This window comes from Dipteris shenzhenensis, chromosome 4 (genome assembly GCF_047967505.1).
Source record: "Dipteris shenzhenensis isolate YYH24624 ecotype China chromosome 4, Dip_SZ_1.0, whole genome shotgun sequence".
Classification (NCBI taxonomy): Eukaryota; Viridiplantae; Streptophyta; class Polypodiopsida; order Gleicheniales; family Dipteridaceae; genus Dipteris; species Dipteris shenzhenensis.
The window spans coordinates 9,790,456-9,815,322 of record NC_141599.1 but is presented as its reverse complement, the minus strand read 5'-3'; the positions used below and the strand labels follow the sequence as shown (position 1 = coordinate 9,815,322).

Genomic DNA, 24,867 nt, shown 5'->3' with positions numbered 1-24,867 from the left:
TTAAAGCAGTGGGCCAACTTTAGCAATAGCGCAATGACTAGATTTAATAAAGCAACGATTGGCATTTGCTAGCAAGAAATATAGCACAACAACGTTGATAAAGCAACGGGGGAGCGTTATTTGAGCAACGGTTAGCTTTATTAAAGCATAGATCTGCATTAATGGGATAGCTTATCATAGCATTAGAGGCAAGGACATTATCAATAAAGTAGTGGGTGGCATCAGTATGGTTGTAAGACTAGCTTTATTTTTAGCTTATCAGGTGAGGAGTCGCTCTGTTACTTGTATAGCAGTTGACTGAGTCAGTCGTCACACTATCAGTCACTACGTTATTTTTATAGTAGCGATGACTTTGGTTTCTGGACCCTACTAAGGAATTTGACTGCCAAACTGACTTCTATGGATTATACCTCAGTGTGTGTAAGTGCATATGAAGTGGTGCAAATGATGTGGTGGATAAAATTGGGAGTATTACGATGTGACCCTAGCCACGTGTTGGTGCGTGAATGTCTTGGTGAATGGAGTGCAAGTGGACACATGGAGCTAGCAGCGATGAGCTAAACTATTATAGCATAAAGGATTGGACTATCAACGGTGAAGACTCATTTTTTACCAAAAGATGATGTGGTGTGGATCCTGCTCTATTCTCACCTAAGACGTAGACTTGCTATTCTCACTTAGACCCAGTGCATGGATGATGGAGTGAAGTTGTTAAGACTGAGAGTACCTAGAATCTCTCTAAGTGGCATATTTGCTCAGCGTACCCGTGAAGAGTGCACATGAGGCCTAGAGAAGTGCCATCACACGTTTGGTGGTACTGTCTTCAATTGATTGGAGAACCGCCTGAAGTTCAACATAGACATGTGGAATCCATTGATTTCCAATGGTCTTGGTGAGGAAATTGGTGCAGGCCTCTAATGCTTATGGTGCAAAAATAGCGACGACAGGTTCTTATGGCTCTATCACTTCCTTTATTAGGGACGATTGCTAAAGTGTGTATGGAGTCACATTTCACTTGCAAACACCAAAAAATGAGTTTGAATCAAATCAAGTTGGCACAGGAGTGTGTTCTCAGCCACCACCTTCAAAAATCCTCATTTTGATGCTTTCAAGTGGTTGTTTTTTGTGTATTTTTTATTGGAGTAGGTAGAATAGGTAGTGTAGCTTCCGTTTGTGCTCACAAATCTTGAACAAAACTTCAAAATTCTCAAAGAGTACTAAAATCCAATAAGCGATTGTGCCAAACTGGGAGTTGTTGCTATAAAATTAATGCAGTGACTTAGTCAATCGCTGCTATGTAAAGAAGCGACTCAACCAGTCACTACTATATAAAGCAACAACAACTGACATGTGGACTGCCAATTGGCCACCCACCCCCACCCATCTCACCTAACACCATGTGGAAGTTAATGAAAAGGAAGGCCAATGGTACAAAGCCTTAGGCCTGAAGAAAATATCAACCAACCGAGGAGGAAACCGATCTGTGTCAAGTCCCTAGGCACTTTAAGGCTCACAGTATAGGACCGTAAAGTACAGTTAGAGTAGGCTAAAAGGTCAGCCAAACAAGGAGACCAAAATGGGTATAACGGTCCTACCAAGGTCAAGGAGGTGAACCTATTGGTCCAGGAGAAGACCCTAAGCTAGTTTAAATAGTTGATAACCTAACTCTCGAGCAATAATAGGCATTGCTTGCCTTGTTTCATGAGTTTCAAGATTGTATCACCTGGAAGTACACATACATGAAGGGCATGCCACCGAAAGTAGTGTAGCATACCATCCTTATGATGGATGACATTAGACTGGTATGGAAACCACCCTATCCCATGAACCCAAAATATGCACTGATTATCAGAGAAGAAATACAGAAGCAATTTAATTCACGGTTCATTTATGAGTTTGAGCATACAAACTGGGTATCGCCCATAGTCATAGTGCTAAAAAAGAATGGCAAAGTTAGGGTATGCATTGATCTCAAGAAAGTAAATGCCGTAACTCGCAAGGATAATTACCCGTTGCCCTTCACAGAGCATGTCTTGGAAAGGGTCACAGGCAAAGAAGCATAGAGCTTCTTAGATGGGTTCTCAAGATATAATCAAGTGTCTATAGCAGCTCAAGATCAGCATAAAACTACATTTGCCATGGAAGGGAGAGTCTATGCTTCAAAAGTGATGATCTTCGGGCTCACTAATGCTCCTGCAATATTCCAACAACTAATGATCACCACTTCAAGGAATACCTGAGGGATTTTCTAGAGGTTTTCCTAGATCATCTGTGCACTCACTCTAAATGGGATGATCACCTCAAATATTCGAGAATGTATTCAAGAGATGTCGTCTCTATAGAGTCTCCCTTAATCCCTTGAAGGGCTAGTTCTGGGTGAAACATGGGGTGATATGCGGGCATGTAGTGTCCAAGAATGAGGTTTCCACTTATTATAATAAGATCAAGCTCATTCTAGAATAACCCCCACCCATGAATGCAAAGGGTGTACAGCGATTGATAGGGCATATGGGATACTATCGCCAATTTACTTACAATTATGCTGAGATTGCCCACCCCTTGTACAAGTTATTGATTGTATTCCATTGGATAGAAGAGTGTCAACTATCCTATGAGAGCCTTAAGTTGGTTTTGGCATCTGCCCCTATTTTGCAAGCACCCAATTGGGACTTAGTATTTCATGCTCACATCGATGCCTCAAAATTTGTGATAGGGTGCATATTGGCACAGTCGAGTGAGTTTAACTTGTATTATCCCATATACTTTACTAGTTGCTAGCTAAACGATTCTAAGATGAATTATAACAAGACGATCTTCCAGATGCCTCATTATTTGCAATGGACTTGGTTCTTGAACGGGCACAAGAGATCGAACACTTCTTGGCAAATGGGTTCCCCCAAGACAAGACATTCAATAAGGATAGGGTTAGAAAATGATCAAGGATGTGAAATTGATAATTGGGCAACTCCATCAAATGGGTAAAGACGGCATTATGCATCGATGTGTCTAGGAAGATGAGTTTGTTGAGGTTTTGAAAGATGCTCATTCGGGCATTGCAGATGACCACTTCGCGGTAGAGCTTATGCCCTGTAAAGTACTACAAGCTGGATTATGGTGGCCAATGCTCTTCGTAGATGCCACTGAGTTTGCCAACGCCACCATACCACAGAGCCAGGACTACATGCCAAGCTATATACCAAAATTTTTTGTTTTCTCAAAGAAAGGACTTCTATCAACTATGAAAGAAACTCCAAGAACAAATCTCATGGAAGAAGTATGTTATGTCATGCAAAACATGAGAAGCCAAACACCCTAAGCGAGCAAGGGGGTAAAAGTTCCACCTCAACTCTATAAAGGCCTCTAGGAAAACGGAGAGCCAACCAATCTCTAAGAAAAATAGTAGTCTTGGAAGAATCTATGCGCGGGAAAACCCATACATGCTCATCCAAATGGTGATCAAGGTATGTATACTATTTGTCCAAAAACTAGCCAATGTATGTGAAGGGTGGATCTAGGAGCCATCCAAAGCCTTTGTGCATCTAGATCCCCAAATATGCCATGCTCAAATGCTTGCCAAAATCTACTAGGAAGTATCCAATGAGGCATGTACAGGTCTATAAGTAGAGCCAAGAATATCGTCCAGAGAGCATGACTCAACTATATGTGACCAAGCCTTAGGTTATAAAGAAGGGAGAAGGAATGGAAGTTCCCAATAGACTATTAATCCCCTTCCAGATGGTCACTTTATACCAAACTTCATAACACTATAGCACAAACATGCCTCATGCGTGACAATTATATAACGGCCACTCCAAAGAGTAGTGCCTTCTATCCCTAACAGTGCTTCCCACACTTGCCAAAAGCGCTCACACAATGCTACTAGCATCTTGAGAGCTCTTCCTCTGTGCTTTGCAATGCTACAAGATCATTAAAGCCACTAAAGCATTAAATCTAGCACTCTGTTACCAGCCTAGCCTTGGCAAAATCAGCCTTGCCATCCCAAACTTGGATTGCTAGAAGGGGAGGTCTAGTGGCTTTGTTATGAGGGAAAGAAGTGCCCTTTGTGGAAACCAGTGCAGAAAGCTAGGGTAGGTGGGTAACGCATCAACAAAATTGGAGGCTACATGCAGGGACAATTTGATGGATCTTTAACTTAATCGCCCAAGATTAGCTCTTTAGCTCCAGTTGTGACATGGGAAAATGATCTATTCTACTATAATCCAGATCACCTGTGATTCCTCTAGCAATCGCTTCAAAGTCTCCAATAGCCATTTCAACTACAGCTTCAACCCCCGACCATTTGTAGATTGAATCCCAAGCCTTGCAAATCAAGCACCAGACCAAAATCACCTCTCGCCCCTGTTGTATCTTATTTCTCATCTTCCATAATGATTCAATGTCTCACAATACCTACCACATTGTTCCTCACACTGCTTGCTCAAACAACCATTCTCAAGGTCACACAACCTTTCCTCTCGCCTCTTACGTGGACTAAATGCTTGGCTGATTGGATGTTGGCTCATTTGGAAAGAACCCCTCCTACACTATGCACCCACTAACCATACTCCATAAGTGAGTCTTATCCCCTTCCTTAGCACTAATGAAAACCCTTTATTAACTCCATGACACCAATGTGTATGTGACAAAACAAAACCATGACACAAATCTAGCAATGCTCAGAACAAAAGTCCACAAGAACCACTAGTTGAGGGGATACACAATTAGTGCGGCGGTAAGGCAAAGAGAGTGAGGGAGTGCACAATACTTCGGGAGAGGGGAGGGCTCATTTTTCATTTGATCTTCAAGTAATTGTGGGGAGGTGGCATCTAACTTAGATGAATTAAGGTTCATATTTGTGGGGGGGGAGGCTAATATTGATAGGACTTCTTGATTCTTTCTTTGATGAGGGCACATAATGACCATTTCCACATGACGCCCATGGCTAAGTGACAAGATTCATACCCCAAAACCCCCCAATTAATCCCAAAATCTCCTTCATCTAAACCCTTGAGTGATCAAATTAAAATAAGCTCCTTTTCCCCACTAATTACTTATGCTAAAGCGTCCCATCTATATGCAAGTTTGGGGCATGAGTGTTAAAGTTTTCCAAAATTCCCACTATATGAACCCTCCCATGTAGGTGTCATGATGTTATGTACCAATCCCTCTCTTATCTCAAGTCTAGCTCAAGTCAACAACGAGTGTTATTTGTGTGGGTACCACACCACCTCTCTTATCTCAAGTCTAGCTGAAGTCAACAATGAGTGTTATTTGTGTGGGTACCACACCCCCTCATTACCTATGCTAAAAGCATACCATCTATGTGCAAGTTTGGCATTTGAGTGTAAGAGTTATCCACAATGGCCACCATTTGTGTTATGATGTTTATGCACCATTCCCTCCCTTATCTTATTTGTAGCATTGAATCGACAGTAAGGCATGTGCGGGTAACACACCACATCCATCATCAATTTAATCAAGAATTGTCTAACTTATGTATTGTTTGAAATAAAAGTTTGTTAAGTAGATGGATAAGACACAAATTCAAAAGTTTATTTGGTTGAGTAGATGGCCAACATGTAATTTCAAAAGTTCCATGCAAGAGCACCCAAAATAAACTTAAGGAATGTTGTCTGCACATCCCCTCCATGCCACAACCATTTGACATTCACATGCACAGCATGTGTATGCACATGTTACGTGCACACACACACACACGCACACAAACACATTGCTTTGTACACTATTATTTTCCATTTTGTCCATAAGTGCACACCAAACATTTAATTTCCTTTTTCTCATGCAATGAGTGTGGACAATTAGAGTCCAAGCAATCGACCAAGGGTAGCAAGGAACAACTAGAGAAAGAAAGAAAGAAAGAAAGAAATATCTATTAAGTCCTTCACTTTATTGTAAGTCTTGAATCCCAAGCTCTTGCACGTCTTACGAGATGTTGTGTAGTTTGTGTCCACCACCCCTTCTTGCAACTAGAAACTAAAAAATGCCCCTTTTCTTTTAGTAGGTGCATCCTAGTTGCAAATAGGTAGCCTTAGGGAGGTAGAGATGCCCACCATAGTGTCTCTCCCAGTAGATGCAAATGGATGCCAAGAACAAAGTGTACGTCTCTTGAACTTGGGAGGGGGTTTCATTACTGCTTCCACTTTCTTTATGACTATAGCTTCAGAATTTGAACTTGCTATGGGGTTCCATTGCTGCTCAATTCCACTTCCTTCAAAACTTCGTCTTGAATGCAAGCCTTGGTTTGCTTTTCTGTTTCTTTACTCCTCCACTATTCCCTTTCTTCCCTTGGCCTTTTTGCCCTTCCCTAGCTTTTTTTTCCTTCTTTTAATAGACCACCACATGCTTGTCCTCTCCTTTTCCTTTGTATCAATGTGAAGCTTCCATATACCAATGAAATCATCTTTGAACAATAGTTTGTGGCTTAAGGCCATCTTTATAAGAGTCTAGCCTCTTGTTATGGCTCTTAGGATGGTATACATTGGCAATGGTAGAAAAGTTGTGAACTCCTTGAGCATTACATCTCCTGGATGTGCACGTTACTAGTCTCTTGTGATGAATTTCATCAAATGCTTATTGAAACAAGTCCAAGAAGTATCAAGGACCATTTTCCATGAATACCTCCCAATCATCCTCTTGAGGGTTATGTGATTTCATGTGCTAGCTCCTTATTGAGCATGGACCATTAAGAGGACATCTTATTGATCTTCATTTTTTAGCTTGGCTACCTTCCATGTACATCCCAGCTTGCATCACTACATTTGTTGCCTATGTGTCCTTAAATGGCTTGTTGACAGTTATTTTGATATAGAGACAAAGTTTAAATACCTCAAACCTAACCTTTATGTTAGTGTCAATAGATGGTAATCCAAATGCTCGTCAACACTATTGTGTCCATTGCTATAGTCTTCAAGGGTTTGTAGACTACCATATCTAATGGATGTAGGTTGTGACTAGTGTGTCACAATATCCAAGCTCATCTCTTGTGTAGTCTCAACATCAACTAGCTATATTTATGACTTGTATGCATCCAACTTAAGTAAGTGTTACTTTGTGGGACTCGTAACGTTGAAGTAGGATGAACTACTTGCCCTTCACACATGCCTTTTTCAGCAACATTCTTTCCCTTGTGAACAATGTGAACAGTCGGATCTGATACGAGGGTACCTAAGGGAATCGTAGGTTCCACAATGACATTAGATTTTCTTTACGCCCACGCCTGACAACCCCCACGATTCACCCTCATCTTCTTTGACACGTCTAGAGCATTTGCTGTCTCGAGTCAGCGAAGGAGCTTGATGGTTCTACTCTCTACACTTGAACTACACATCAACTCTTTTGCATTGAAGAGCAATAAATATGACCTTTGTGTCCTCCATCGATCATGTTATTGGCTGTTGTCCTTGGACGATTACTTGGACTCTATCAATATCTCTAGTAGTTCACTCTGGTTCTTAAATTGATGTTATAAAGGCCACTCCCTGATAGTATTAGAATGTGGTTATGTTTTATAATTGAGAAGCTGGGCTTTTGTGCACTCCCTCAATTCTTTGGTTATATAGATGTAGTAGGTCACATTTTGGTGTTTGTACTTTGTCTCATATGCCCATGAGATCTTCTACATCTTTGTTTGCTCTCATGCCAAAAAAAAAAAAAAAGATCTCCATCCAAGGTATAAGGATGGGTGGGGCAATGTGCTATGGGAAATCCATGGGCTATTCATGAACCAAATGGAGCAATTTATGTAGACCATAGGGACAAGACTCGGAGGTGCACTCAAGGCTAGCAAAGGCGACTCAGCAATCACACAATAAACGTACGCTATATTCTTCATAGAGTCGTGACACAAGTCCCTGGACAATGTACACATCAACAATAGTTTTGTTAAAATAATTGTGAGTTTAATACCTATTGTTCATTGCAAACAAAAATCTTCAATCCCACTTGAATATGAGTACCCAAGTTCTAGCTCATGAAAGAAGTTTAGGTAACACATGACATTGCATAGACAAACACCACATCCAAAAATAAATAACCTTCTAGTCTGTGCGACCTCAATGCATTGAAATGACCCTTCTAATCATGAATCTCAACTGGTTCCCCTCTTGCTTGGATGGATGAGATCTTCGGACTCGAGAGAAAAACACACAAAAAGTGATGCAAGGAGCAAAGAGAAAGGCTTAGAGTGGAGTAATGGCATGGAGAGAGTTGCTGCTGCTTCCAGATAGGAAGAGATAGCCCTATTGCTCCATAGGTAAATAAAGGGCAAGTTTTGTACACAGAGAACCCTAAAACTATAGAGAGTGGCTGTTGTAGAGAGAAAAGCCTGGCAAAGAAGATAGCTACAACACCAACAAGGCCTGAGAGGGAGGCTGGCTACACCAAGATGGGGAGCGGAGGAGGTCTACTGCACCAAGGAGGGAGGTGAGGCTCTTCTTATACAAGCCTAGCCGACAATCTACCCAAGATGGCAAGCTTTTGGGGGCTAGGCTGGCCCAATTTGACATCCGAAACTCGCCTTTTTCAGCCCGACAAATGGTGGGCTGACCCCTACACTTACCCCTCTCCTCGCCACTGGCCCCCTCCTATTGCCAAGTGGCTGGGCCAACTAGCCCTGCTACCAACTCAACCTAAAGCCTACCACGAGTCTCAAAAACCCTAAAAATTCAAACTTCACAAAATTTGAATTTTAACTTCACCAACGGGTTCCTAACAAGAGTCCTAGACATTAACCTACTCTAGACGCACTTTTGAGTTTGATTAAACTCAACTAAGAGGTTTATTAGTTTGACATTTTATCTAGTATCTCCATGTCTCTTGGCTCACACCCAAGTCGTCCCAGAGACATTCTCTTGGATGCTTGCTACATTTGATGGGTCCCCAAAATGATTACTTAAAAGTGGGGTGTGATTTCTGATGCCCTCTTAACAGAGGGCATCACTCTTAGGGTCACTAATGCCCATAACCCCAAGCAAGGGGGTCCATCCTCAAATGCTAGACCTGGCCCCATGACCTAACCGAATAGAAGGAAAATGTTTTCATTCATTTGCAAAACATACTATTTAGAATAAAAAGAAATTTAAAAGAAAAATTACCAGGCAAGTGAATATGGGTTAAAGATGTGTGACAAAGTAGCCAGTTCATTCTAAAAAGCTCAACTTAGCTCGAGTAACTTTAGCAAATTTTTAGTGCAATATTTGTGAATCTTTGTTACACTTCAAACCTTGCAACATTTTTTTAAAGTGCACATCAAATAACATGCACATGAACTCCTGTCTCATTTCAAGCATGACCTTTGATCCACTAAACCTGTGTAGCTGCATCTTCAAAAGTCAAGCTTTGCCTTCCGTGGAATTTTTTTTTTTAGAGAGGATCTTGGGGTACATTTGTAAAGCACGATTTCACTGTAAGGCTCTGTTTTCGAGTACAAGTGACACCAGCAAGCAACTTGGAAAATAACCCAGCCATTTCCATTGACAGTCTGAAAGGTGCAATCTGTTGCACAAGCTCAAGATACTACCCACATAACAATCAAAGCTGTCACATACATTTACTGGTCATACCTAATTGGAAGAAGTAAAGCTGAACCCTACCATTTTTCAATAGCATTTGGGGTGCAATTTGCTATACAAATCACCCAGTGATGCCCATTGACAGTCTGGAAGGTGCAATTTGTTGCACCAGCTCAAGGTTGTCACACGCATTTCACTGGTCACACCTAATTGGTTTAAGCTGAACCCTAACATTTGGGGGGTGGTGGGGAGGAAAGAAACACAATTTCACAATAATGAGTGCCCTGGTAAATTCATTTCCTCAAACAGGAAATAATCAAAGTCATTTGTAAAAAAGATTGGATACAATGAAAATTCAGAACTCCCGTTAATGCAAAAAACATCTCTACATGATTTATACATTTAAAACAAATGCACGATACAAGTTCGGAAGCTTTGTGCAATGACAGCCTCTTTGTGTCTTGCTTTCACAAACAGCTTTTCATTCAAACAATTTACTCGTGCCAGAGACAGATCCACTATTACTCGACTGATAAAGTAATACAGGAAATTCATGTTGTTCCTCCAAATATCAAACCTGATATCATATCGTGAGCAACAACCACAAAAACCCAGAATAGATCTCAAGGGCACCCTGCATAACTCAAAGTTGCGCAACTATAATGGTTGGATTTCATCAGTCAGCAATGGATCCTGCACTAAGAAAAAACCCTTGCATGCATTTTTCAGCTGTAAATCCCCCCCCCCCCCTAAAAAAAGCAGTGATTGCCAATTCACATTATTTTCTATTTTCCTTGTTAAGAACAGTTTACAGAAAAAAGAGAGAAGCAAAGGTTCATGCCACCATGTCCACCCCAGTTCTTCCTATAAGTAGAAAACATATTAACTCTGGGAAGTTTTTCCATAAACACTAAAAGTCAATAGCTATTATAGAACCATTTGTAGAGAGTTGCCATCAAAACACAAGAAACATAACATAGCCAGAGGAACAATAGAACACTGTTTGCAGGCTCAGCAGGAATCTATGGAATTTAAAGCAATAAAATCCGTCCACTTCCATTATCGAGAAAGAAAAACATTGTCAATAGAACAGAAGTACATTACATCCATATTCAGGGAAATGCGTAAGCTTATCTCAGTAAAGCTCAACAAACTCAGCCATTAGATAACCCTATTGTTACACTACAGAAGCAGGTATTGCTCTTGCATCCTTAACGCACTTTGAAAGGCAATTCAATGTAACTCTCGTAGCAATGTGCAACCTCTTGACACATTGAAAACCAACTGTAATGCATTATTCAGGCAAAGCATGGGAACAATAGCAGTGTACAAGCATGACTACAAAAAAATAAGTACATACGGAAGGTATCTGAACCATCAGTATCCTAAGAGGTGGCCGTCTCTTTCTGCCATAATATTCCAGTGACTCAACTGAAAGGGCAGAATTCAAGTCCTAACACAATTTTGCTAAGTCTCTCTAGCTGCTGCAGCACCTCTCATAATATAGGTTCCTCACAACCGTAGCTTAGTTATCAACCCAAACAATTGTATAGGGTAAAACTGCCTCGAAGCCACCTAAAGAAATCGTACATGAAGACCGCTGGCACCACAAGCCTATTGTTGTATACAATGCCGTCTCACATATCAATGAGAAGCCCAATTCATAAGGATACTGCTCATTGATAAGCAAGCTACATCTTCAAATATTCTGCAAAAGCAGGCATGATTGTGCATCTCCCGTAACTTATTGAGCAGCAGCACACAAAAAACATAATCAGGACTTCCTGATGTGTGTGGAGATAATAAAACCTGATCACCTTAATACAGATATGGACATCCCAATGGCTCGTATGAATTTTCAACCTTGATCTTCCCAGCAGCGGAAAGAATGTGCCGCCTCTACACCATTCATGATAAAGATCTTCTCAAGTAACAGGAAGTGGTTTTCCATCTCAACAAAACCCAGGAAAAAAAAATAGTCAACCGAATGGATTGCCAACAGGACCCGAAGACGTGCGTGTAGGAAACTGAGGTGGAGCCTGACCAGGGAAATGGGGTTCTGTGCCTGGAATACTGCTTAATGATCCAAGTGAGCTTTGAGATATAAGCCGCTGACCTGCTTGACCAGAAAATAAGAAATCTGAGCTTGCTGCCATCCCCCCCAATGGTCCCATTGTGTTCTGGAAAGGCACTCGAGGGCCACTCCATTGCATAGCATAAGACGGATCTTGCCCTGTGCCAAATGAATTCTGAGAAGAAACTTGGGGTGGACCTTGGACAGGGAGAAAGGACTCTATGCTTTGCTTAGGTCCAGTCGGGTAGCTCCCAGGCAAGCCTACTCCCATAGAATGCCCCACTGGACCTGCTCGCCTGCACAAAGTCCACCAAATCCAATAATCGACAATGGAGACAAGTAAACATCTAGTAAATTCAGAAAACCCCTCCCAAAAACTCCCCCGATCATGAAAGAAAATCTCAACTGAGATCCTATGCAATAGGTAGAACTTAAATAGCTTACATTGTCTGAGGCATCATATTTGGTACTTGACCACCTATGAAGAGTCCACCTGCCACACTAGATAAGATAAGCAACAATAAAAAGTACAAAGGCATAGGACACAGTTAATAATGTACTTACAACCTCAGACTCATATTCATCCAGATTCCGATTAAACAATGGATATAAAATTTTCTTACAAAAAGCACCATACCTTTTCTAAGAGAGCTGAATTCTAAACTGTGAGCAAAAAGGATAAAGCCAGCCATGGACAACTTCTTTCATAAAATCGAAATGAATATTGTCCAAGATGTACATTCATAAGACTAGAATATATCCAATCTTACAAATTATAATTTTTTTTTAGAACAAGCAAAAGCGCAAAGGAAGGAAAAATTAAAAGAAATGAGTAAATGAGAAAAACAAAAAAGAAGAAAAAGAACTTAGTAAGCAAAGCTACACTTGTGTTCTCATCAGTACCCAACCATACGCAGCCATTTGGGTTTGGAAAGATTCTAGAATCTCTTGGGTAAACCCAATACTTACTAAGCTTTGAAATTGCAACCAAACAACAAAAACTTTGAAAGCAAAAAGGAAGAAATGTGCGGAAAAATAGAGAAGAAAGAGAGAGAGAGAGAGAGAGAGAGAGAGAGAGAGAGAGAGAGAGAGTTTATTAGCGTCCTCGGGGGGCCAAAAATGACCCATGGGACCCGTCTCGATACAATGTAAAAAGAGTCTCCTCAAGGAGAGAGGTCAGGAGTCTATGAGTTACTGACGACAGATAAAAAGACGAGTGACAAAAGATCCCAATGCTGCCGGAGAGGCAGTGGAGAGAACTGATGTCAACTTAGCGGAGTCCCCCAGTATCTGCTGGTAGTCCTCCCTGATATGTGCTATCGAGGGCACTGTAGAGCTACATGTGCCTCCGTCTCAACTGTCTGCATGTCACAAAGGGTACAGACTCTAGCATGTCTAGACTGGTGTATCCAAGCTCCCTGCTCAATGGCAAATGTATGAGATCTGGTATGGAACCTGGCGATGTTTCTGCGATATAGAAGGGGGATAGGTGTGCTAATATAAGACTGAGCATGAGTCTCTATGGACATGTATGTAGACCAACATGTGGGATTTATGTTGTCTTGGTAATATTCCAGCTTTACCCTCTTTTCATTTGTCAACCAGTGATTCCGCAAAGTGCTCAGTAAAGAGAGATGAAACTCTTGCATGTTGACCCTTTCAGGCAGCATGATCAAATATGCTTCCACTTTCCATCTGCTGAACCATTTTCTTATGTCGGTTGCCCATCCTGTGCAGATGACCTTACTTTTGTAGTTCTTTTAAAGCTTTGTGCTGGCATTCCATGCTTTATGAGGCAGCCTATAAGGTTGCATTTGCTGCATCTCTATTAGGTATTGCATAACTCTGATCAATGCATGAAATTCAATTGGTCTTCTTCCCGTTTCCAACAGAAGTATTGAGTATGGAGTAGTGGGTTTGACACCAAGGTGTCTCCTTAGGAAAGCTTTTTGCATTTTCTCAATGTCATTCCATGTAGAGGCTGAAATGGTGCCTCCCCATACTTCCACTCCATATAATACTGTCTGCACTACATATGCATCAAACAATATATTTCGAATTTTCCAGTTCCTAGTGTCGGTGTGCCTGCAATCATTCTCAAGCTGGTAGTACTTCCCCCAACCAGTGTCCATCCTTCAATGTATACATTGCCACTATCTGTCATCTGCCGGGATATCAATCCCTAAGTATTTGAAGGTGCTGACATACTCAATGATCTGTCCATCAAAGGTGATCTCAAGGGGATGTTCTGGCTGATTGGTACAAACTGCCATCATCTTTGTTTTTCCAACATTTACTTGCAGCCCGCTATCCCTACAAAAAGTCTGGAGCACTTGTAAAATCAAATTGGTGCAAGACAAATAAAGCTGATGCGTCTGCCGGGAGTCGAACCCGGGTCTATTGCTTGGAAGGCAATTATCCTAACCGTTGGACTACAAACAAATTTTTATCGCAATCCAACTTAACCCTCAAAATTTTTGCAAGGAGAAAGAAGAAGAATTAATGTGCTAGCACAAGGAAACAAAGATAAACCAACGTACATATAAGACAACAAATTAAACACCAACACAAGCACAAGAAAACAATTATGCTCAGAGCATCTTGATAAACATACCAGAAGAGGCCAATGGATCACACTGTTAAGGCCGTGTGGTTTTTCATCACCTAACCTTAAGCACACCTACGGAATTGACCCGGTTTGGCAATTCTCAATTCATGATCGAGTCATTGCCTTCAACAGTTAATTGTATTGCAATAATGTGCATTCAATAAATTTGCATATAAATGTATAGCTGCCTATTTCCTACCTGGTTAATAAGTTGCCTTTCCAATGCCCAGTAATCGCCTGATAGATAAACTTGCTAATAGAACATCTACTACACATTAGTTTTACATATTAAGTATCTGTGTATCATCTACCAGATTCCACGAAGTTGGAAAACCATTAACAAAGCCAATCAACAAAGATCATAAATAATCAAGCAGTGATCCATTTAAATATGTAGTAAGTTTGTCAAAAAGAAAAGTGGTCTTAAACACTTTGTACAAATCATAGGGCCGACAAAACTAACTTCAAAAGATAACTGTATATTGAGAATTGATAACATTTGGCAGGCATCATCATTGTTTTTCCTTCGAAAACTTTGTCCTCAAATTTCACACATCTTTCAACTACGTAAGTCCAAGAGAGGACTATGTCCGAAAAATACTATATATGCTCCATTATAGTTAGAGTAGCTTTCACTTAGTTTTCAATCTCAAAACTGATGAGCCCATAACAAAAACACTAGTGAAATTCTCTTTCAAAGCAGACCCAAAATCATGCAGGAGAACACTTGTTTGTGAACTGAACAATTTTGCTAAAGTTTTTTATTAACAGCTGGTGGTCTAGATTATCACCTGAAGGAACAGCAGCTGGATATAAAGCTGCTGGAGGAACCATCATGTTCGCCTGTGTCCATTGAGGCCCAAGACCACCTACTCCAGGCCCTGGCACTGACACAGGTCCCATGTTCAAACTTGGAAGTGCTGCTTGCAATGGGCTCATACTGGGAAACTGCAGAACAAAGCATAATGGTGCATGATCAACGATATCCAAAGTAGACATACCTTTTCAAATAGCACTATAAATTTACAGAAAACAATCCTGCATTTTAAAAATGAATTCATACAACTGCAGTTCTATTCTAATTACTAAGTATTTCAGCCCACCTAGGTCACCATCTTTATAGGAATGTTTAAAATATTCAAACCACTAATTGGCATGATTAAGCTTTGGTTACACATTTTTGGGGGCTCCTTATAAATTTCCTTAGATTATCTGTATGAGATGGTATTAATATGCTGAGACTCACGGATTGCTTTCCAATTATCACAAGTTTATCTGGAAAATTCTATCATCGGTATCCAATCATAAATAGAGATAGTAGCAGAGCCATAATTAACAGACAAAGAAAACCATAGAATTGAAACACGCAATGAGTTCTTAAATCCATGGTAGTCGCCCACAAGCATAAAATCCATCAAAACACCCTTCATCCGCCACAGGAACAAGCGCCCAACAATGACAGTAGACATCATACAAATATATGCTCCCACATAGCCACATATATCCCCCCCAACACACACACACACACACACACACACACATAAAATGGCCCAAGGCATGTGGGAGAACAATCACAAGACCTTTTAAAAAGAATTTAAGAAACTCCATTCCTTAACTTACCTAACCACTCACAACTAGTAGAAATTTAATAATGCTCAGAGAATAGATGGATCCTCATCACAAATAAGACACTTAAAAATCGGCTCATTTTAGTTGCACAACTCTCATAAGAAGGTCACAGTGATCAGAGAAACGCTGTCACAAGTAGCAAACACTTCCATGCAATATTTTTGCAATATTTCACAAGAACTTCGTGATAGAACCGGAGAACACAAACTGAAATCTGAAAATCAGAATTGCGGCACTTATCTCAAAGATTCTTCGTGATAGAATAGAGGGAGAGAAGAAGGAGACGCCGCACACGCAACACTAAGGCCTAGAAAAAAGGGTTGGACCCCCCAAAGGTCTTTATTGCAGTAGAAAATACTTTGTACAATTCGCTCTAAGAAGAGCATGAAGATGAGTACAACTCTTCCATCCATCTAGGAGCCTTGAGGCCCTTCTTTTATAAACTTGACTTTTACAAAAGCTAAACCTGCTTTTTATGCTACTTTTTACATAATAAAGCCAGCTTTAATTGCTTTTCTCCATCATTAAAGCGCTTTTGCCCCCATGTGGGTTGCCTTTAAATGGACTTTCTAGCACTAGTGGGCCCTCTATACAAGTAGGGATAACCCTTTTTAATTTTTTCCTTGTGGGACCTCCTTTTTGGCACTTGCGCCTTGAATTTAGGGCCTTTTTGCATTCTAATCTTGGACTGGGCATTCCCACAATTTACAAATGCAAAGTAAAAGTAAAACAAAGCTTATTCTAGTTAACCAAAGTCAACTTTCTTAACCATCATCAATGCAATTGCCAATAAAGATTTCTCTTTATGTCTTGGGAGAAGTACCAATTTAGTGACATCCCCTCAGCTTCTAATCAATTGTCCGCAACTGAAAAGATTCTTGATTCAACTATAAAACTTGAGGATACCTTCTTTCTTGGCATCAATTGCCTAATAGTTCAGGTACTTGGCAAAATACCTACATATAAACTTGCCTCTGGGTGCTTTTCTTCTCTGTGCGGTACGCAGTCTGTTCTTATTGGAGGATCTCCTCCATCTCTTCCACCTAAAGTGGATCTTGGAATCTGGTAGCTTCTGATCCTTGACTTAGATCGGTATTGTGGCATTCTCTACTCCTTTTGGCCGATTGACCTTCCAGGGAACTAGGCAGCCACACGTCCCTCTTTCTGTATCTAAAACACTTGCTTTTTGCACGGAGATTCTTGCTTTTCTTTGGCATTTCCTGCTCTTTAAGAGCACTGGGCAGCCATAGGCCCTTCTTTTTCTTGGCGTTTCTTGCTCTTTAAGAGCATTGGCCAGCCATAGGCCCTTCTTTTCTTGGCGTTTCCTGCTCTTTAAGAGCACTGGGCAGCCATAGGCCCATCTTTTTCTTGGCAAATCCATGCCCTTGTTCCAAGTGGAGTTGACGGCTTGCCTTTCACAGGCCTTGACTCTTGCTATTTATGCTGGTGGTGGAAGGAAAGTGTTCCAAAACAATCATAAGACTCTAATAATAGAAATCCATCAATTTTTCCATACTCTGCTTATCATCTTCCTTACAAATAACCTCGACAATTCCGTAATAAGATGGGCTGCTTCTTCCATGGGCTTTGTTTTCCCCTCGACTTCTTTAGCTGCAACTCCACCTTTGATTCCCAAATAAGAGAAGTAAACACTTGGCCAATGATCACTTGTACCGATACTCGCGCGCATCAAGCTCTAAAGACTTCTCATTTATGAGTAGTGTTTCCACGAAACAAATTCAAGAAAACAATCCACTATTCTCCTTGCCATGCCATACAAGGGTTAGATCTTCATAAGGCAAACTTTATCAACGTAAAAGAGATACTTAGCCTTAATAAAACTGTTTCTTCGAATCTTTCCATATCCTCCCAATACTCTTCCAAGAATTATAAAGCTCAACTTCGAAGTTCCTTTGGTAAGAATTGTATATTGGAGAATATCTACAATTCTATTCATTGATCTGGTGCTTCCTTATATATGAAAAATATTGCTACCAAGCACTTACCGTGCTGGTCAAACATAAAACTTGAAGGGTTCTCAAACTTTTCAAAAGGACATATAACTGACAGATGAACTGAAAAACTCTGTCTCTTTGGCCATAATAATCCATGAGAAACGATAAGAGTTCTTGTATAAAACAAATCCCAATGGAAACTATTGAATAATAGAATCCTAAAGAAAATATTGGACCAATAGTGACCAAATCAAATCATGTCATCATTTACAAAAACTGGTTCTTGAATATATCAAGCGCCCTCATAAAAACTTATGTTTATTTAATACACAATTCCCAATAAGAGAACGGTGGAATGATAAAAATCATGTACCTTGTGTGCCTGGCTATTGATTCCTAAAACAATCAAGGAAACAACACACTTCTTTCCTTATAACAGAATACAAGGGTTAGATCTTTAAATAAAGATAAATCAAACTTCATAATCATAAAAGAAATACTTAGCTTTAGATGTCCCATAACATCTCTAAAAGCACTTTGTCCAATGACAAGCTTTCACTAAGTGGTTCTTTCTTGCTTTTGCCAATTCAGCCAATAGTTCTTGATAGGAATCCTCATCCTGGGATCTTCTCCCCTTCATTTCGCAATCTTGCTTAGGCGTTTCTCAACAAGAGAATGGAAGCATGTCACCAAAGATGATGACACGATGAACGTCTTTCCCACTTGATAGATCACAAAGAAGAGAAGAAAACAGCCCAAGAGATAGGGCGATGGGAACAGAGAGAGGAGAGACCTCTGGCCAAGACAAATTTGTGCCTCCTAAAAGATGTGCCTCAACTCCTAGTGCTGCAACGAGCCTCCAAACAAGAGTGCCCCACCTTCATGGATGTGTATTAGTTCACAAACAGAAGCGCCCCACCTTCTCGAGCAAGAATCAGGTCACAATTAGTGCGCCTCACCCTCCAGCACTCGAACTGATACAAAAATAGGTGCGTCTCACCTTGATTCACAGCTGCATGCTAGCCTTGGACCATTTCCACCAAGGAAAATGTAAATCCTATGCTCTGATACCACTGTCACAAGTAGCAAACACTTCCACGCAATATTTTTGCAATATTTCACAAGAACTTCGTGATAGAAACTAGAGAGCACAAACTGCAATCTGAAAATCAGAACTGCAGCACTTATCTCAAAGATTCTTCGCGATAGAATAGAGGGAGAGAAGAAGACGCTGCACGCACAACACTAGGGCCTAGAAAAAAGAGCTAGACCCCCCGAAGGTCTTTATTGCAATAGAAAATGAAGCTGAGTACAACTCTTTCATCCATCTAGGAGCCTTGAGACCCTTCTTTTATAGACTTGACCTAGCTTGTGCTTTTACAAAAGCTAAACCTGCTTTTTACGCTACTTTTTACATGAAGGTAGCTTTAACTACTTTTCTCCATCATTAAAGCGCTTTTTCCCCCATGTGAGGTGCCTTTAATGGACTTTCTAGCACTAGTGGGCCCTCCATACAAGAAGGGCTGCCACTTTTTGAGTTTTTTCTTGTGGGACCTACTTTTTGGCAATTGCCCCTTGAATTTAGGGATTTTTTGCACCCTTCAAGGTCCTACACACCAAATTAAACAATTACCTACACTTTAACCCATTAGAGGTAAGTCAAATGGATGCACTCTAATCTTGGATTAATCCTAGCCCCTAGTGGGCATTCCCACGGTTTACCAATGCAAAGTAGAAGTAAAACAAAGCTCATTCTAGTTAACCAAAGTCAACTTTCTAAACCATCATTAATGCAATAAAGATTTCACTTTCTGTCTTAGAGAAGTACCAATTTGGTGACAAACGCTATGACACAACCTAACAGTTGTGCATTTCTCTGCATAAGGCCAATCTACCTAGTAGAGAAGACATAACATTTATTAGCAATCAGGCAACAAAAGCACATGTTAAGCTATGACGTCAATTAGGACATCTCCCATCTGAAGCCCCTTTTGGGCTTGGTCCTACTCCTAGATTTTTAGAGCAGCTCTATGTGCCTTCTATCACCTTTTGTTAGCAGTCCCTTAATAGAAAAGTGCTTTACGGCATGGTGAATTTTGGGATTCTTTACATTGTCTTATATTTTATTTGTAATAATCATACTATGTTAGGAAATCTCTCTCTCACATTGAGTGGGATCGAGGGGTGTCCTCAAAAGGAGGCAAAAGCACAAGCAATATTTAAATTCAAGGCGATAAGGGTAAAGATTTGCAGACAAACCTATAAGGTAAAAGGCACAAAGATGTGGATGTCTAAAGCTCATCTGACCAAGCTCAAACAAAATATCAAATGCATCCTCGTTGTCCATGTGATCCCCTATGTTACAAAAGTTGATGTCCCATTTGGGAAAAGGAGCCTTGAAGCATTGAGGATAGCACCTCTCAAAATTGTGCATGTGCATCCACTAATGCAGGTAATATGGGACGAGAAGGCATTCTCACACGAGGGGGGGGCAGTAGTGTAGTAGATTACATCATGGGATCCCCTACCTTCACTCCATGTATCACCGACTTCACCGTAGCACCACTCCCTCCAAGAGCTCATCACACATACACCTATTCTTCACTATCGCCACCCCACGCTTAGCCACACCACACACACCACATAGGAAGCACGACACCTACCACGACATACACTTTGATCACAGCCTCTCACCGACCTACTGTGAGAGAATGGAGAGGAAGAGAGAGCAAGAGAGTGAGAGCTAGAGAGATGAAAGCTTGAGAGCTGAGTTGCAATAGAAGAGTGTAAAGAGTACAACTCAAAGAGTGAGAGATAAGGTTTTGTCCTAGTGACAAAACCTTAGTAGTCACTAACCATAGTTAGTAAATTAACTGCGGTTAGGGGAAAAAATCTCTTAAAGAGGAAAAAGTGCCCCTAACTAGCTTATTAAATTACATTGGTCACTGCTGAATTATATCTATAATTCTAACACCCCCTGCAGTGCCAATGTCATGTACAAGGCTGATCAATCACCAAACGGATATAAGTTCAGGGCACTGCGAAATGCCTCAAACTTTTCACGTGGTAGTGCTTTGGTGAAAATATCTGCAACGTTGTCATGTGTGGACACAAAGATCATTCTGATCTCTCCTACATGCAACTTCTCTCTGACGTAGTGATAGTGAACCTCAATGTGCTTCGTGCGAGCATGAAACACTGGATTCTTTGCCACTGCAATGGCACTCTGACTATTAGTGAGAATTGGAGAAGGACCCTCCAAAGACAGATGAAGATCAGCAAATAGACGTCGCAGCCAGACACATTCAACTGTTGCTGTGAAAGCTGTCCTGTACTGAGCTTCACATGATGAGGTAGCCACTGTAGATTGTTTCTTGCTCAGCCAGGAAATCCAAGATTTACCCAAAAAGAAACAATTGCCACTAGTGGACTGCCTAGTGTCATAATCACCAGCCCAATCTAAATCACTGTAGGCATGCATCTACAAGTCACCCCTCCTGGGAAATAGCAAGCCAAAAGACTTCGTGCCCTGCAAATAACGAAAGATGCGCTTAACTGCCTGCCAATGCATAGTTTTTGGACTGTGCATGTACCTTCTCACCTGAGATACTGCAAACTGAATATCAGGTCTAGTGTTGCAGAGATATATGAGGTATCCAACAGCCTGACTGTAAAGTGTGGCATCAACTAATTCTCATGCATCATGCATTGTGAGTTTCAGCCCCGGCTCCATGGGAGTGGCTATGGGCTTACAATCATGCATGTTAAATCTGTCCAAGAGTTTCTGCACAACCTTGGACTGAGACATAACAGTGCCACGTGTCTCATGAGAGAACTTGATCCCCAAATAAAAGTGAAGCAGCCCCAAATCTGACATGTCAAAGTTGGTCTGCAAATCAGCTTTGAAATCTGCAATTTTGTCTTCATTGGACCCTGTGAGCAGTAAGTCATCGACATAAAGAAGGATGACTAAAATGTCCCCCCCATCCATCTTGATGTAGAGGGTGTTCTCAGTAGGACTATTGTGCAGCCCCTTGCTGGTCAAAAAGGCATGAATCTTAGCATACCATGCACGAGGGGCCTGTTTCAACCCATATAAAGCTTTGTTGAGCTTGCATACTTGAAGTGCATTTGCTGTAATTTCAAAGCCTGGAGGTTGTTTAACATACACCTCTTCCAGCAAGTCCCCATTTAAGAAGGCTGTTTTTATGTCCAACTGATGAACATTCCACTCAAAATGTGCAGCCATTGCAATAACTAATTGAATGGTGGTCATCCGGGATGTAGGAGCGAATGTCTCCTCATAATATATGCCCTTTTTCTTAGCATAGCCTTTAGCAACCAGCCTTGCCTTGTATCTGTCAATGGAGCCATCTGGCTTCCGTTTGACCTTGAAAACCCATCGTGTGCCAATGGCATGTTTACCCGGTGGCAAGTCTACAACATCCCAAGTCTAATTTTTTTCAATGGACTGCAACTCATCGTGCATGGCATTCATCCAATGCACATTGTCCTTTGCCTCTTCGAATGTGGCAGGCTCCTCCTCATCAAGAAGAGTACCTGCATATGCTGATTCCATTGAATTAGCACCTTCCATGTGCCTTGCTGCACTGCGAGTCATGCCAGGTAACGGAGCATCAATTTTACTCTCCCTGAGAGTCTGTAACAGCCAGTTTGGGACTGTTTTTGCTGCATGTATGTCGGCAATTTCTTGCTACACCACCTGTTCCACTGCCTATGGAGGGGACAAGACATCCTGTGGCGGAACTAAAGCATCTGGAGGTGGTTGTAATTTTTGATTTGCATCAGAAATATCAGTAGGGGAACCCAAGGCAATGGGTAGCAACCCCTCAAAGACATCCTCTGAAGAAGAAGGCATTTGAAATTCAGCCTGAGTGTGAGCTGAATTTTCAGCAAATATTACATCTCTACTGACTATAATCTTGCGTGTAGCAAGATTGTAGAGACGGTACCCCTTGCTTTCTGCACTGTACCCAACAAATATGTACTTAATGGCTTTATCTGACAACTTGTACCTAAATTCAACTGGCACATGAGCATAAGCAAGGCATCCAAAGACTCGGAAGTGATCCACTGAAGGCTTTCTCCCATTCCAGACCTCATATGGAGTTTTAAAGCCTTAGTGGGAGCCCGATTCAAAATGTAATTGGCACACATCAAACCCTCAAGCCAGAATTCGTGAGGCATGTGTTCGCTTTTCAGCATACATCTGTCCATCTCCATGAGAGTTCTGTTTTTCCTCTCAGCTTTGCCATTTTGCTGAGGGGTCAGCCTGACTGTGAGCTGATGCACAATACCCTTGCCTTTCAAAAAAGCATCAAATTCTGCAGACAAGTATTCCCCACCTCTATCTGTGCGCAATGTCTGTATCTTAAGTCCAGTTTCATTTTCAACCATGGCTGAAAAGTGTTTAAACACCATGAACACTTCTGATTTGCGCTTCAGCCCAAAGACCCAAGTGAAATTGGAGTAATCATCAATAAATGTAACGAAGTAGAGATGACCACCCAACGATGGAGTCCTCATGGGACCACAGACATCACTGTGTATAAGCTGTAATTTGCGGACAGCTTTAACTGAACCATCCTTCTTGAAGGGGAATCTATGCATCTTGCCTAAAATGCACCCTTCACAGGCATGTGAAGGAGGTATCTCAAGAGGTGACAATGCATCAACCATGGAATGCTTCTGAAATGTCATCAAGCTGTTGTAATGCATGTGGCCATATCGGGCATGCCATAATTCTGCATTCTGCATGGCAACAGTAGGGGTAGAAACTGCAAGAGCATGGGCTGCTCTTTTCTCAAAAAGATCAAGCTGAAAAAGCCCACGCAGCAAAGTACCAGATAATCTTAAGACATAATCATCTTCCCTGTCTCGGACAGCACATTTGTCATCCTCAAAGATGACCTGAAATCCAGCTCTGTTAAGAGTGGACACTGAAAGAAGATTTTTGGTTATACCAGGCACATATAAGACATCTGAAAGTCTGAAAATTGAGCCATCAATGGCAATGAGCTCAACATCTCCTGTGCCACGTACTGAATATGATGAGTTATTGGCACAAGTGACTTTCTTACCAACGGGAGGTGGATGCAAGGAAGTAAAAAGACACTTCCTAGAAGTGATGTGCTTGGATGCACCGCTGTCAAAATACCAAGTGTTCAGTGTTTCATTGACACTGAAAGCAGATGCATCTGTAGAAGAGTCATAACTACAAGTCAAAAATGCATAAGTATCATCATTACAAGTGGCTGTACTATCCCGAGCATCTGGAGCAGCCAGCCTAGAATCTGAAATGCAAGATAAAAAGGCATAATCCTGTCCAACAAAGTTGGCTGCAGCATCCCCACTGTCAGATGCATGAGGAGCTGAATCTGAAACAGCCATACCGGAGCTGTTTTTCTTCTCTTTTGCAAGCCTTTTCCTGCATTTTGCAATGTGATGACCTGGCTTTTTGCAGTGTGACAAAAACCCTTCTTCTTGGGCTTACTTGCATCATTTTTAGCCTTTTGTGAAGGCTGTCCTGACCCACTGGAAGGCTGGTTTACTGATGTCTTTGCCTGTCCCTTTGTTTTTTATTTAAACTTTGAGAGCATGGCTTGTTCACCTGCACGTGAAGCCAAGTTTTTCCTGGTCTGCTCTTCCTGAAGCAGAAGTCCTATCAACTCATGAAAAGTGAGAGGATTTGCACCCCCCCTCAATGATAAGTTCAGCGAGGTATGAAAGCTGAGATAAGACTCAGGAAGAGAATAAAGAGTGGTTGTAATCATCTCTGAATCAGGAATAATTTCATCTATGTTTAACAATTGCTCTCTGAGAGATCCTGTAGCTTTGTGAGGTGGGCTGACATGGAGTCACCCTCTTCCATATGTGTATTACTTAACTCTCTTTTCAAGAAAGATACCCTTCCATCATTCCGGGCTGCATACATGCTTTCTAAAATATCCCACGCTGCCTTGGAGGTCTTACACGACCGGATATGCGGAATGATAAATCTTTTCACTGAAAGAGAGATGCATGACAAAGCTAAGGCATCTCGTGAATCCC

The 24,867-nt window shown here is 41.2% G+C and overlaps 1 protein-coding gene and 1 non-coding gene across 2 annotated transcripts in view; both read right to left on the bottom strand.

The window, feature by feature from the left end:
• Positions 1–10,803: 10,803 nt before the first annotated feature.
• LOC147902437 (uncharacterized) overlaps positions 10,804–24,867 on the bottom strand; it is a 38,374-nt gene continuing 24,310 nt past the window's right edge. The window contains exons 12-14 of the mRNA XM_087373477.1: positions 15,004–15,160; positions 12,049–12,097; positions 10,804–11,900 (exon numbers count right to left, since the gene is read on the bottom strand). Of these exons, the coding sequence (XP_087229603.1) occupies positions 11,510–11,900; positions 12,049–12,097; positions 15,004–15,160 (597 nt within the window). The 3' untranslated portion in view covers positions 10,804–11,509. The remainder of the gene's footprint in view (positions 11,901–12,048; positions 12,098–15,003; positions 15,161–24,867) is intronic.
• Positions 13,975–14,046, bottom strand: TRNAG-UCC (transfer RNA glycine (anticodon UCC)). The gene has a single exon. It is a non-coding gene; the product is annotated as a tRNA-Gly (tRNA).